Source organism: Protopterus annectens, chromosome 1.part1 (genome assembly GCF_019279795.1).
Source record: "Protopterus annectens isolate FY-2018-M chromosome 1.part1, PAN1.0, whole genome shotgun sequence".
Classification (NCBI taxonomy): Eukaryota; Metazoa; Chordata; order Ceratodontiformes; family Protopteridae; genus Protopterus; species Protopterus annectens.
Genome location: NC_056726.1, coordinates 1,144,176,454 through 1,144,193,313, shown reverse-complemented (window position 1 = coordinate 1,144,193,313; position 16,860 = coordinate 1,144,176,454). Strand labels below are relative to the sequence as shown.

Here is a 16,860-nt window from a genome sequence, read left to right as displayed (position 1 = left end):
AAATGTGCCATTTTCCCTTCTACCTTTAGCTTAACCTTCACAATACAGACACTTTCCAAACTCCAGAAATATCTTTCATGACTTCAGCTTCATATATAACTTCATCTCTTTCTGGAAATATTTCTTAATCATATGCACGTATATTGTCTATATAGCTTTCCTACTTACCTTTGGCATAAACTTCACAATCAAGGTGCTTTACAGACTGTGGAAATATCTCTCATGACATCACTTTTTTAGATAAATGTTGCATCTTTTTGACAATCATTTGTTAAATATATGCAAACATATCCTTAATCTTTCATTTGTAGCTAGAAAAGCAATCAGCATTAGAAGGTTCGAAAGTTTAATTGATGCAAACTAAGATTTTTACCTAGGCAGCTCATTTTCTTCCCCATTTCAAAAAAATTTCAAAAACGTTCAGTATTTTAAATTAAGTGTTGTAATGTCACCATTCTTGAATGTGAGAAAATAGCATTTGGATCATTTTCAGAAAATTATAATAACCATTTTATCCATGTTTCTAAAACAAATACCTCTCGAGGAAAGACACTGTCTCTTTCCTTACAGATGAATTTTGCAGCACTTAATACAGGCATCACTGATTCAGTGCCTCTGGTTTAATCAGTCAAGAACTTTCTGTGATCATCACTCTACCAATCTAACCTGTTCTTTGCTCCATCTGATACATCTGTTTGCTTTTAAGCTCAGACATCCATTTCAAGTTGACATCATTTTATCAACGTGACTCCTTTAATAGTTTCACTAGGCATGCATGTCATCATTTCCTTTTGCTATACTCTCTCTTTATTCAGCTTCCATTTATACCATTTCATTCACATTTTTCACATAAATCCTTGCACCCATGGTATGGATTTAAACTATGTCATTTTTGCTCATCTCTGTTGCTACTGAATTGTGCATGTGGATGTTAGATGCCATGAAGGTGAAATCAATAATAATAAAAAGAAATGCCTATTTGTTAACCATGTAGGTCACTGGACACACAGTCCCTCTTCAGAGCTGACCCCGGAGCAATGTCTGGTTAAGTGACTTGCTCAAGGTCACACAGCAGGCAAATGAGGGTGAGGGAATCAAACCCTGGACCAAAGGTATTAAAGCTGACATCCTTAAACTCTGCACCAACTATCAGACTGATCAATTAATATATACTTCATATATCCATGGGAAAAGGAAGTTTTCTTCATGTCATTGTCAATTTTTTCCTTGTGTGTATAAATAGCATCTCAGAGATATCCCCAAAACAGACTATTTCTTAATAGCACCAACAATGTATTTAAAAGAAAAACATTAAATTAAACAAAAGAAATAAAATTATGAAGTAATTGTGTATCATGTTGTTTTCGTGCAGATTGTCCTAAGAATGAGTGAAAGAGTAATATCACTTTGTCCTACTTACTGACCAGGCACCCGTGGTCATAAAGAAGAACTTCTCAGTAGTCATTTTTTCTCTGTGTCTTTGCACAGCATATTCAATATGGGGCAGGTACATGCAAGGACATAGTTCCATGAAATGTCCAGAGGCAATATATACCCAAGAAAAGATCTGCTGCTAGTCCCATAATATATTAATCTTTTTGTTATATGCCATATGTACTTAGCATTAAATTACATTGTATGCATTATTCAGTGTTTATTATGAAATTATTTTAGGACAGAAATTGGGAACATGATTGTGACTAACATTTTTTTTTGTAATCATATATATATATTAGTGCCAAAAGAATGCCCTAAAGGCTGGATATTTTTTAAAAACTGTTACACGTTCTCCAACAAGAAAGACACCTGGAAAAATGCCAAAGAATATTGTGAGCAAAAAAAGTCCCATCTTGTTGTAATCAACACAGGTCCTGAGCAAGTAAGTTCTATGTTTGTTATATATTTTAATTGAGAAAGGAGGTGAAGTTGTTTTTGCTGCTTTGCATGCTTCATAAACACAATTATTGAAATCCTGTTTGGTGTAAGATATGAAATTCCAGAGTGGGTATTTACATAAGGGTAAAGGCAGGTTGATTGTCACCTGTAAGAATATAAATTCTGCAACAAAATCCTTATGACTGGTGCCTACAGGATCTAGGAATTCAGTGAATTTGTTAAATCTGACTAAAACCACTAAAAAGCAGCTGTCATGTCACAATGTGATTCAAGTTCTTTAAGTAGAATTGCTAAATGCAGCAAGGACAGAGCTCTGGGCTTACATATCAGTGGCCATCAGTTTGTTATGAAATACAAACAGAAACAAAATGGAGGTTGTGTCAGTTTAACACAGAGCAAGGTGTACTGTAATGAACTAAAATTGGATATCTATAGAGGTAAAAATTTTAGAATAAAGAGTACAACCAACTTGTCTATTGAAAGAGGAAATAGTATAATACCTGAAAGTCATTAATACTTACCTGAAAGAAGAGCAGAAAAGTCAAGACAGCTAATACAGTAACAGCAGCTCTTTCACATACTAAGTATCGAGCTCAAGCAAAACATGATAACTAGAACAAAAACTTTAGATTCTGACCTAAAGGCTTAGGCATTGAAATCAGCAACACACTGATGTTATGTGGGCTTCAATGGACAAAGCTTGATACACTAGTTTTTGACTTATAGCTACTAAGTAGATGACTGATAGTAAAACAGGGACTATCAAAACTTGCTGCTTCACTATTAAGTTATTTTTGTAGAGGGGTTTACTGTCTGCTACTCCAACTTTCAGGCTTATGCCCTCAACAACCCCTTCTGCTTAAATACATCAAATCCAATATTTGAGAAAAAAAGATGTCTCTTAAATACCACAATACTGATAGTTAAAAAAGTCAAGGGGATTTTGACAATAAGAGGTACTGCCAGCCATGTCAGGAGAAATAGAGCAAATGATTTGTAACATAAACCAGCAAAGCTAGCTGGAATTTTGCAAATCATTATATGTCATTTGTATATCAAACTGATTTGTTCAGATGCTTCAGCTGAAAAATTATTTGTGAGGTTTGCTTGTATTAAACTGTATCAACAGTGTGCCCTGCTGGAATGAAAACAGTTATACATGCATTATTCTAACTGTTTAAATGTATACATTGTAACAGCATATACTGGAAGTGAAGAGATTAATGTTAATCCACCTGACTTTGACAAATATGCTTGAAATTAAATTACTTTATGGATTAAAGATGTTATCACACAGTTTTGAATGGAGCCAGAGATGCAATGTCTGTGATAGAGAATAGTTGGTAGCTCCTGTAGGAACAGTAAAAGGGTTTTATGGTTTTATGACTTCCAGCAGCTGCTTCTAATCTGAGCAAAGCTCTATCTGTATGCATGGTAGCACATAGGTGCTAAAACCCTGGCAGCTTCTAGTGACAGGGGATAGTGTGGGAAACAGAGTCAGATGACCAGATGTATGTGATGTCATTCTGTACAGAAATGATGTTTTAATATTAGAGGAAACTGAAGTCTCAGGAGCATTCTGTATTCTGTCTTGGATCTGACAACAAGGACCACTCACCCACATCATCTTACCTTGCTCTATACAGTAAGAGCAATAATTCTCTACATCAGTTAGGAATAGCTAGTGAGACTAGCTAAATGCTGTTTTTCTATAACTGTGTGAAACTTTCCATCTGTGTTACTTTTAATATTCCCTATGACTGAAACGCTGGTGTTTACTGTAAATAGATATTTAGTGTTTTCTTGTTTTTTTATTATTTATTATTAAATATATTTAAACTTTTCATTGTGGCTGGTCCTTTTTAGAAAATATTTAAGCTTTGAGAGTATTTGCATATATTTATTGGGTGATAACTCTGTCCACTCCTGGAAGCCTTGCTGTTTGGCCAACATTACAATTTGTAATAATATTAACTTCACTCAATATAATTGGGTACCCTTTTATAGTAACTGACCGGTGGCAGTGAAACTATCTTATAGTCTGGGCAAAGTTAGTAGAGCAGGTAACCTGTGCCACTATTTCCCAAGCATGTGTGTGTGTGTGTGTGTGTGTGTGTGTGTGTGTGTGTGTGTGTGTGTGTGTGTGTGTGTGTGTGTGTGTGTGTGTATAAATTAAATCTCAAAGAGTGTGTGTGTCAGATACTTGGGGCAGGGATGTGAAGCACTGGCTTCATAGTACCAGTGGGGAGCCTTATTGGGGACCTGGAGTCTGGCACCATTTGTGTCCTGTGTGCTCTTAAGGGAAATTGTGCTTGATGCAGAGAGGCCTGTATCTGGAAATACTGGGTGTATCTATTTGTATTCCAAGTGAACATCCCTCTACAGTGTCAGTGGTGAGGATTCAGGCTCCTTGACCAGAGTGGGGACTTCACAGCAACATCATGGATTTGTGATAATACTTTAGAGTATTGATCAGAAATTACTTGAAGTTAAGCCTAGTATCCATTATATGGGCATTAGGTGCAGTATACCTTTAAGGGGTATAGCACATGGGTATACAATGGGCTAGATCATGGCACTTTTAAATTAAATGTTGAATAATCAATATGTTTGTCTTATGTAGCCTCATAAATAATGCACATGATAGCCTTTATCCTAACAATATATCTTTTAGGAGTGTCAAAACATGAGACTGCTCAGCCATATATGACGTCAGAATGGTGTTTCAAAATGGTAGAATACGGCTTTTCTTTAACTTTGTTTTCATTTTCCATAGACACTAACTACATACCTAGCTTTCCTTACATATTTTTGCACTTTTTGATTGGATGCCCTTTACCTTCTGCCATGTAACCAGTGAATACTGCTTCACTGAGCATACCAGGGTAGAGAAATGTATTTAATGTGTGATGTATTTTTCTTTCTTTCCTATTTCATGCTAACACATTTGCAAAGCTATATGTATGCTTTGTAAAATCAGAAATGTATGTGTTTCTTTGGCATGAGAACACAGGTAATCTTGTAATCTTGCTTATTACCTTGAGAATCAATATACTGAAACAAAACTATGAAGAACAAGGTTTTGCCAGACCCAAGAAAACCACTAAAACAAGCTAAAAAATCTAGAATAGTGTCTTTTTGTGAAGATTACACCAATAAAACATATCAGACTTCACTTATACAAGCACTTTGCAGCATTTGACCAAATAACATTTTATCTAATATTGAAAAGTGATTTTTTACTAAAGCAGACCTGATCTGTTTTGTCTAATCCTATCTGTTCATAGGATTATAGATAAGTACTAGGCTAGATGCAGTTGTGGCTTATATTAAGCTTAGGCAGTTTCCTTTTCAAATGTGAGAATCAAGCCCAGTACCTTGTCACTGTAAGGAAACCATCTTAACCATTATAACAATCGCCAACTCTGTAGATGGATAATTATTAGGCTAATGACTCCACAGGGTCTACCAATACTTCCCAAATGTGAGAATCAAATACTGTTCCATGTGTTTGCAAGGTAAAAAACTTAACTATTATGCCAACCCCCAACCCCCTATCCATGTAAAAAGGAGATAAATGGAAAAGAAAATGTGTAGAATTTGCAACTGAAATGTAAAGAGTATCTTCCTACCCGCATGATTCAGGACATTGAGGGTCATGAAAATGCAATTAGAAGGTACTGCAAATGGAAAGCTGACCAGAGATGAGAAAGCAAACGTTAGTATTCAAATGTGAAATGTTTCTGTTGCTTCTGTGGAGGGTCTAAATGTGGTAAATATATATATATATATATATATATATATATATATATATATATATATATATGAAGATAAACAATTTTAGATGTCACTCAGTCTTTTTTTTTCTTGAAAACTGCTGAAATAATTTCTAAAAGAAAGAATAAACTCATAAATAGCAAATATATTGCCAAATAATGTCAATATCCTTAAAATATAGAATGAACTAGAAAAACACATTTTCTTTAATATATGCTAAGCTTTTAACAAGTCAGTCGGTAAATCCATCTTGCTGAAGAACTGGGCCATATCCACACCTTTATAAATATTTGCATCTTCCTGTTCAGTATTTTAATGACAAGCATCATTTACTGCTGGGCTATATCACCAATGTGATTCAGATACCCCATGTTTTCTCCCTAAAAATGATCAACTCATGCTAGACAGCTATTTATTGCAGTATACATTTGTTTTATTGCACAGTGTACCAAGTGCTATACACTTAACCAAGAATCTAATGGTCCATTTTGCTTTTATTACTTTATTTATTCATTTATTTATTACATTTGTTTACCGGGATAGTCTGACTGTGCAGAAAGCTACCTTTTTTCTGTGGAGGCCTGTGAAGAAAAGCTCCAGGAAAAACAATCCAACATTATGGATATACAAGTAACAAACCCATATGCAAAATTTAAACAGAACATTGTTAATTAATAACAGTATCATGTAATGAGCTTTGAAAATTTTCCTGAGGATAAAAACCTGGGAAAAAAAACATTCTATAAAGAACACAATAACCAGAGTTATACAAGTAATCCACAAACATACAACATTTAAACAGAATATCACTCATTAATCACAGCTATAAAACACATTTGGAAATTAACTTGATGGAAGGAGAGAAAAGAAGGAAAATGGCGGATTAGTATTAACAGGTGAGAGAGAATGTTTTAGGATAGGTAGAAGGAAGGTGATGGAAAGGGAGGAGATTTTGGGTCTAATAACTAAGGCTATAGTGCTTGGAAAGAAAAGGAGAAGGTTAGGGGCAGGACATTTATTGTACAGGAGTCATGCACGTACTGAGCCAGGTAACATTTAAGTATTCCCTCACTTGTGCCTTAAAAGTCTTGTTTTTTTTTTTTTTTGCTGTGTTAGTGCGAGAGGAATGAAGTTCCAAATTTTGAGCAGGATACAGGAGTACAAAGCATCACCAGCTTTTGTAACAGTTATTAACATCTTGACAATGGATATCAGCTGTCTTCTTGAGTTATAAAGTTGGAGAATATTTTTTTTCAAATTAGGGCATTTGTCTAAATAACAGATGAGTCTATGGGAAGTGATTAGTTGGGAGGGTGTAGGGTAGTGCCTATGCTCTAACCAATGAAGTTTTTTTAGGGCCAGACAATGATATGTTCTATAATGATGACAAATATGACCACATAATTGTAGCACTGTCCCAAAACAGAAAGTTGAGTGGATTGCATGTTAATCAGAATGGCAGCAGAATAAAGTAGCATAGGGATAAGCAGCAGTTTATCTGGCATTACCTGTGAGGTATTGTTTGATTCTAAAGAGAGCCCCTTGCTTTAAGTGGCTGATTTTTCTACTGCTTGTTTTATATGTATATAATTTTTTAAACTTTCATCAATAGAGACACCTAGAAGCTTTGTTTGACTTATTAGTTCTATTTTGGTGCTGTTAGAGGAAATTACATTGAAATTACTTTTCTTGTCAGTTAAATTTTTTGGGATAAACAGGTTCAGTTTTGTTTTTTTTAGGGATAGAAGCAACTGTGTATCAAACAGCCAGGCCTCTATGATGGAGGAAGACTCTTTAATGTAACTGCTTTTACTTACTTATTGTTTTTTTTTTTTGAGCAACTGACTGAATGACTGGTTTTGTTTTGTTTTTTTTCATTAACTAACTGTGCTGCATTCTGAGTCAAATTGTATTAAAGAAACATACTTACCCCCTAAACAGAGGTTTAGTTTGTAATCATAACCAGGTTGTCATGTGCTTAAAATACGAGGGTCAAACAAATTCACATTGACAATGGAGATAAATGAAGGTTAAGAAGTAAGTCTTGGTGTGCATGTCAAGAACACATAAATAATTGCAATGGGAAATCAGGATCATAATTATTATTACAGCATGGAGCTTCACATGCTCTGATATACTGCCGTCAGCAGAGAAAAATGTGTAAGAGTATCCAGGATTTCATGACACTGCAAACTGATAAACTTTCAGCCCTATGTGAACAGAAGCTAAAAAAAGGTGCATTTATTTTCTTTCTGGCCAATGTCTCTGCGACAATTCTAAATGTTTCAAAGCTTCAAAAGTTATGAAACACTTTGTACTCTACTCGTCCGGATGTTGTTGATGGTTTACCATGAGATTAGAGTTTAATAGTTAGATGTGCTTAAGAAAAACCTATTAAGTGCTTAATAAAAGCCTGTTAAGCACCCTTCTGAAATTAGAAAGATGCTGAACAAGCCTTTCTTTTTTCCCAGTTTCATAGCATAATCTTCGCAAATCAGGCAATATGAACAATTTCTCTCCAGACATCAGGGTAGATGACATAGAATCAGAAATTGCCTGGTCACTTGCTCAGAATATATTAAACAGAAATACAGATATATTAAACTACTAGGAGAATTTCTAATCTCTGAGGGAAAAAAAAAACAAGTAGATAATAAGTAAGCAAAGCACCACAGAAGGGTCAGTACAGTTTATTAACTTAGGACTGACTGACAAATATTACAGCTGAGTGCCTGACTGCACATACACAAAGTCCAATTTACATCATCCAATAATAATATGCTTACCAGTGGCTTTACACTCCACAATCTTTTTGGAAAACTTAACAGCCTTACTGGATTCAGGTAGAAATTATTTTTATGCAAGTTGCAAAGCTTCAGCTACAGAAATGCTGCCTAAAGCATTTCATTCATTCTTTTCATCCAGCTTTATATGATCATTTTATTTGTATTAATTGGTGGGAAGAAATTAGATTATCTGTCTCGTTGTGCTACACAGGAACTAAAGATTAATGAGAATTCAATATAGTTTTACGTGTAATATAGGTTTTGCAACATAAATGCAGAAAATAAAACAGCTGTTGTAAATGTTATATCACAAATATATGGGTCTGTAGTAAGAAAATGCAAACTCTGCCAATTCCATTCTCTCTCTCTCTCTTTTATCATGTATTCTAGATAATACACAGAACATGTTTCTGCCCCTTACATACATGCTGTTTCAATTATCCATGATTTATATGCTTTACTTTATATTCTGTATTTTTCCACATTTAGAAATGTCTCCTTTCTGACTGAAAATTATAGATTAATATCTTATAATTACATCTTCATGACATTTTCATAACAGAATACTCAAGACCTTCTAATGTGATGTGCAGTTTTTCTTAAGCTAAATGTGATGTTAGCTTTATTAATCTTACATTCTATTCTGTTGACCTTTAGCTAACAATTTCATGCTGAGTTTGAGCAAAGTAACAAACTGACAGTATATTTTCTGAAGTTTACTTCTCATAACCTGTTTACATCTGCCTTTTTAAAGGCATTAATTTCAATTGATTAAAATGTACATTTGTATTGGTAGTTGTGCTTTTGATGGAGATCATTTTTGCATAAAAATAGTAAAAATGTATAATCTGTCTTGGCTTGAGGCACTTTTAGCCAGGCAATGAATAAGTGAATGGCAAGGATTCATGAAGCCTCCGTGTAAGAGTTATAACTCTTACACGGAGGCTGCAGTTAAACAGAGTGATGTCAGCATGCTTTGCATATTCATGAGAGCATGCTGAATCACACCTAAGTCTAACACGGTCCATGTAAGACAGTAGGGGGCGTGTCCGTAGGCCGAGCCCTGCAAGCGGACACGCCCCCAGAAGTGTAAAAGTGCCCAAAGTAAACACCCACAACAGAGTCCACGGAAATGTGAATAAACACAATACAACTCATGCCCCCACAGACTATGAACATAAAATATATAAATGAACATGTTATATATTTTTTTTAAATTGTAAAGATGTTTAACCGTGAGTGCGCTCGTTTGCGCGGGCGTGCCCGTAGCGCAGCTACAGTTAGCAGTCAGTGGGAAAGCATATAAGAACTAAATATGCAAAGTAAGCCAAAAAGCAATAGCGTAGCAGTAGAGATGTTGGCTGAAGAGCAGGCATTCATGCTTTGAGCCCCCACAACACCAACTCTTATTTTTAGCAAAATAAGCACGAAACAAGTCCCTGACAAACATGTACACATATAAAATCACATTTAATGTAAAATGTAATGAAATAGTCCATTTATTTTGAAGAAATGTGAGGAAACAAAACAATAAAAAAATGCAACATGTGCCTATAGCTAAGCGACAGTTTAACAAGGTGAGTGCATCTGCCTGTGGGTGAGCAGTGGTTTAACAGGTGCAAAATAAGTGCCCGTAGCTGAGCAGTGGCTTCACACCCTCAAACTGTGTGCCCCTAGCTCAGCTGAGATGACTATGCGTGCTGATAGCCAAATGAGGCTTAAACCAGCGCACCCCGTTTGCGCGGAGCTACGCACCGCGCCAACAAGCTAACCGACGGGCAACGTTGAGCAAGCTGTAACAAAACTGCCTTTACACAGACACACCCCCTAGCCTGTCTAGACAGTCAGAAAATATAAAAAGCAGTGGCCAGGTTCAAACCCAGGATACCATGCACCATAGTCAAGGTACTAAACCACTAAGCTATGACAGCTGTACTCAGGAATGCAGTAATAGCACATATATAGGAATGAATAGAAAGTGGAGCATGACAAAGCAGGTCTTGTGAAGTGGATACAATTCCAAAATGGCCAATCACAGAGAAGTGCAGGAAAAACTGTATATATAAGCCCCATAAGGGGGAATACACAGCATAAATGATTGTAGAACTGACTTGCAGCCAGAATGTCAGGTGTAGGTGAGGGTAGTTGCTTTCGAGGACAGAGGTGGGGCATTGAGGAGTCGAGATACATGGTCTGGCTCCTAGTCCACAATCATGAGGCCCAACTCATGCAGGGCCAGGTCCTGTGGGGAGCATATAGGGCTGAGGCGTGGGACCAGTTGGCTCATGATCTTACCAGTGCCAGAGGGATTCCAAGGACTGGTGAGCAGGTCCGTCACCACCATGCAGACCTGAAGAGATGCAAGCAGGACCAATTGAACCTATGGATACAGGAGGCCCGGCAAATGCCCAACGCCCCACTACTGAGTAAGTTACATTTAATTATGTATTTAAGAAATTAAATTAGCTGATATTATGGAGATGTGTATTCCAATATTACTCCATTTATATTACAGCTGCAGGTGTCCGTTCTGCGAACCGATGAGCCTATGGCGATAGGCTGGTGCGGTTGCGCCACCAGGCAGGTCAGTAATCCACACCCAGTAACTGTAAAGAAATATAAAAGTATGACAGTTAGCAAAAGAATGCAGTGTAGTCACTAACTAATAAAATGTGCAAGTAACAGTGTAAAAGTGTTTGCAAGTATTGCTTGATTACAAACTGTGTTGCAGTCCGAAATCCCAATAGAACAGTGAAAATGTATGAAATAAATTCTGAAATAAAGATGCCCCACCTATAATATCATAGTGCATATCATAGCCTAGAAGTAAGTACCATCCTGAATAGTAAAATGAAAACAAGTGAGAGGGTGTGAGAAAGAGTCATGAATCCACCAATAAAGTAGTAATAACCCCTGTATAAAGTATACTGCAGTCAGTACAGAATGAAATGAATGTGACAAGTAGAACCAAACTGCAAAATGTGTCCAAAGTGTTGCTGCAGCTGGAATGTGTATCCCAAAATCTGGATATGTTGCTCTCAGTCTGCAATATGCAGATAGTATGATTGTCTGAAATATCAAACATCCACAGTTGTCTATAGCTATATAAAGCAAATGTAGCAGGATGATGTTGCTGAACAAAGCCAGATATGAACGTGTATGAATAACAATAAAATGTATATTGATGTAGCATGAATAGTCCTATCACCAAAGTGAAGTAGTTATCATATAGGAAACTGTAGTTAGAACAGTAGTGTGTATATATCTGTAGCTATTAGAAATGTACAGCATATGTATTGGTATTCAAAGGTGTTAATAATATTTTCTTCACCCCACCCTATAACCACATATACTCCATTCCACGTGAAAATGGTATGTGCAATCACAATTAACACCCCTGGACATTTGTCCTGATGGGTCCTAAATATTTGCATGTCCATTGATGCATCTGCCCTGTTCATACATCCAAACCTGATGGCCTGTTGCCATCAATCAACCCTGCATGTTGTTGGACTGTGTATTGCTGTTCAAATTATGCATGTGTTATGCTTACTGTTCAATGGTGTGAATATCTGGGTGTTTGGTTAATGGGAATACTAATGCATGCTGTTACAACTAATTGCGAATGGTATTGTATGTTACTAACCCAAACTGTCATGACATAATGCAAAACATAGAATGACAGGGAAGGCGGGTCCCAGCAGACCCACCTCTCCCACCTCAGCTGGCGAGTGCACCTGGCACTAGTGCCCAGTCTGGACCCTCCTCCGGTGGCCCTGTGCCACCTGCGGGTGGAAGCGCTGCAGGATATGGGGCTCACCCCCCCTCTGCAAGTGTGGCCGGAGGAGAACCACCACTCACCCTCCGTAGCGTCCGGACTGTGGTGCGTAGGGAGATTCGGGACTCTGTTCTCGAGCCCCTACGCCAGCTTGAGGCATGGGTGGCACAACTTACGGGCATGCCTGTTGCCCGGCCTACACAGCCCCCAGCACAGCCCCATCCTGGGCAGTGAAGGAACAGTGGCAACTGCCTATGGGTGGGGATATCAGTTCCACTGTTGCCATCTGTGGGCTCATGGGCTCTGGATATCCAAACCTCCATCCCGTCAATTGTGTAATCCCCCCACACATGTCATACACCGCCCTGTATGCGTCTTGTTTGTCTTGTCTGTTTACCTATCCAACCTACCTCCCCAGCTGTACCGACTACCTTCACCTGACATACCACTCTCACCTGAAAAAAAAAAAGGGCACTCTGTACCCACAAAAAAATTACGCCCCATACATAGCTGCCCATTCCGCACATATGTCTACCAGACATGGAAACTATCAATTACAATTGGCTGTACAACAAGTATTACTGTTGTCCTTACACCTCTCTCAGGGGTGGAAGGTATCAAATGTCACACCAAATTACAAACATATGCACAGCTGTTGCTGATGAAGAAATGGGCAGCTATGGGCCTTACCTACATCCCTCCTGCAAAACCCAAGCTTGTTTCCCTACTGTCTTACCCTCTTTGTGACCCCTTTTTCACCACTTTTCTGTCTCCCCATTTTCATTTCTTTCAAAGAAAATAGCGCGGGTGTGTGCAAGAGTAAGCACGTTTAAGCGGTTGTAAGTGGGTGTGTGCGGAGCTAAACGCCAGTGTGCATGCGTGAGCTCCGCGCAAACCAGCGCTAACCCGGTTACAACTGCTTAAAAGGGCCTTAGTCACTTTGATTGACAGGTCTTGTAGTCAGTTCAGAAGCAAAATAAAATCCCACTGGCAGTCCCGAACCCAGGACCTTGGAAACAGTAGTCTGCATGACTTACCACTAAGCCATGACTCTTATACAAGAACATTGTGCTAAAATAAATATATCATGTAATAGTAGGAATGAATGTAAAGGGAATATAGATGTGTAGTACACAAAGCATGCCATTTAGAATTACTATCAAAACTAGTGGATTTCCATAATAGTAGTGTGTGAACAGAAACAGCCATGCTAGTTGGTAGCTAGTAGGTAATAATGTCACTATAGCACCTTGCAAGCCACACACATACTCACAGCAGGATAATCACTGCCCATACCCCACAACCTCTTACAGGAACACATCCGGACCAAGTAATAAAATATGTGGAGCAAAGGCCCAAAACCAGGGACACATTACAAATAATGTTACAACAAATGCAGACAGTTCAGAGAGTAACAGGGTCTGCATTTTGTGGGATGTTTGGAAGGGTATGAAGTCTGAAACTTGAATGTTTGTCACTATATTCTGACTTGAGCCCAGAGTGATCTGCCAGAAAAAGCTGTGCATGAGATATTGACCAAAATATGAGGCAGAAATGTGGACAACCTGCAAATATCTGTACACATGACAGGTCTGACACCACCATATTTGAATAGTTAAGAGCCTAGACATAGCAACAGTGAATGACTTACAGGGATGCCCCACAGACTCCATGTGAAATGTACAAACAGTAGGCAGAAAGGTATAACACATGCAATGGTAACTATGGAGTCCTGAAAGTATTCACCACTTGCATGGCAGAAAAAGTGTAGTAATACATATGCTCATGCTAACCCACAGTCACAACTGCAGCATACCAGACAATTTAATGGGTGTACCCCACTGATATGTACCATTCCATGAGGCAGATAACAGATTAACCTGAAAGTCTCTGGGGCCTGCTCAGCAGCATACTCAAATACCCTAATAGATGTCAAGGCCCACACCATGGCCAGACCACACTGCATGCTGTAACACCCTAGCAGATATAGCAAGCATTCCAAGGTGTGAATGTACATGGAAAATAGGAAAGCTACAGCAGCACACTACAGTCAGGACACCTAGCAGGCATACAAGTAGTGACTGTAAAGGGCAAATATTGAAGCCTTAGCAACAAAGTGCAAGCAAAAGTGAAAGGAAAGCACACACACACACACATTAACAGTAGTAGTAGTTGTAGGTGTTAGTGTACATACACAGTTAGTACAGGAAACTGGAGAAATGAATGGAGGAATGTTAATCTACAACACAGCTGGAAATATGAGAGAGATACCAACCTTTACACTCACAGAACATTGTCCACAGCATAACAGCATGGTCCCTGCCCTTAAAATCTGAAAGGGCTACGCCTATCTCACATACCTTTTTATAGCACTGTTCTGAAATCACAGTGAGAACTGCAATCAGTACACAACTGGCTGCATGCAATTAGCAAATGCTGGCTAACAATTGGTGCAGAGGCCATCACATGGGCATATGCAGATACCTACAAATGTATGCTGTACTCCCAATCCACACATGCAATACTTTCATTGCACCCTGAGAAGGACGTGAGAGACAGACAGACAGACAGAGAGAGAGAGAGACAGAGACAGAGACAGAGAAAATTGCAATTAAGCAGACACAAACAAATTGTTCAGCAACAGCCACCTGAAAGCTGACAACTGGGAAGTGGAGCAGCAGGACAGAGAACCAGATGGCAACACAAGCAGCTGTGACAAACACAGGTAATGTAAAGTAATACTATAAAGGTCTACATACTGTGAACCCTCCATATGTGTCATTGGTCTGTATCCATATGTATATGAAGATGTGTAAAGGGCAGGGGACATACAGCAACTATCAGTGAAGGCTGTACATACCTTTGTATGTGAGAGCATCTATGTGCACATATCAATGTTGGTTGATTGTAGGTTGTAGTGCAATGTACAAAGTAGGTTTCACAGTTATGTATGTTTAGCAGTATGTTAGTGTGTGTATACAGTATGGTAGACAAACATGTTGATATACCTGTCTATCATATGGATATGTATGTATGTCAACATATGTATGTGTATATATATATATATATATATATATATATATATATATATATATATATATGATATGCATATATGTATACATACATTGAGAGAGATGTAGGAATACATAGACAGATGTAGATAGATAGAATATGTACAAACATATATATGTAATGCACACATACAGATATAGATATATGTAGATACATATACATAGACAGACTGATCTGACTATCTACAGGTATGACTGTATATGACGACCTTCAACACACCCTGTCCCACCCCCTCTGTCACTCTCACCCCCTCTGTGCCCCCCTCTCCACATCTATAGCAATATATGTACATCAATATATATATATGTGTATATGTATACAGACATATATATATATATATATATATATATATATATATATATATATATATATAGATATATCTATATACATATATATATATATATATATATATATATATATATATAGAGAGAGAGAGAGAGAGAGATGTATATAAATTCTGAGTGAGGCACATGTGTACAGATGTATTGCAACAGGTGCCTGGTGACAAAGGCATGGAGTGAACACCAGTGTCAAAACCGGAGTACCATACCACATTTCAAATCACCTACACCAGTAACTACCAGATATGTGATTGGCTGCCCACCACTGCATGTGTCAGGGGTGAACAGGGTCATAAATGTGTACAATAGTGGCCCCAATGATATTCACAGTGGCACACTATCCCTGGAATACCTGCACATGGTATGTGTCAGCGAACATGGTGTGTCAGCTATGGACATGTAGGTCGGTGTACCCTCCACACCACATAATGGATGCCATGGTATGGACCTCACATGACAGCTACAGATATGGAGAAGGACACAGTGACATGTACAACACTGTGACAATGCACTCAAACACATTACCAATGCACAGTGACTGACAACACCACAGAGTACACATATACTACCCACATAGAGGTTACCACTCCCGGATTTACATACGTAAGTCACACCCATGACAGATGTCCAACAACCATAGTAACACCTCACACCATCCACAACCTAAATGACTGCTATGTGTCGTCCATGCCACTGCAATAGAGAGCACATGTGGAGGTAAAAGTTCCTACCCACAGATAAGACATACCCTGAAATAAACCACACAGTGTTAAGAAGCAAGACTCCCATGAGTACATGTCACACATACCCCTGCTGAATGTTAGTCAGATAGGTAATATGCCATATGAGTCACCCTGTGTAACTGTGTGACAGCAGCAGGTACCATCACACCACATGTGTCACAATGGTCAGGGTAGCAGAACAGTATGCTGCTGTAGTCCCAGGGGCAATAGCATATTGTATAGTATTGTATTGTAATGTAATGTATTGTGTTGTATTGTATTGGTATGTTGAGGTGCCTCCTTGTGGAGTGGAACCACTGCTGCTGTGCGCCAGTGTACAGGTACATATCCTGTAGTCAGGCTAGTGTTACATAGCACTTCTATATGTGTGTTTAGCTCCTGTCAGAGTTTATGTAGCATGCAACTGGGGATACCATCAGGTCCCATTCATGTTGTGTATTCTGCTTTCCTGAGGGTGGCCCGGCCCC

At 38.2% G+C, this 16,860-nt stretch overlaps 1 protein-coding gene across 1 annotated transcript in view; it reads left to right on the top strand.

Annotated features, from left to right (window-relative positions):
* Nucleotides 1-16,860, top strand: part of LOC122815756 (asialoglycoprotein receptor 1-like) — a 348,015-nt gene that overhangs the window by 289,170 nt on the left and 41,985 nt on the right. The window contains exon 4 of the mRNA XM_044088521.1: nucleotides 1,737-1,879. Coding sequence (XP_043944456.1) covers nucleotides 1,737-1,879 — 143 coding nt within the window. The remainder of the gene's footprint in view (nucleotides 1-1,736; nucleotides 1,880-16,860) is intronic.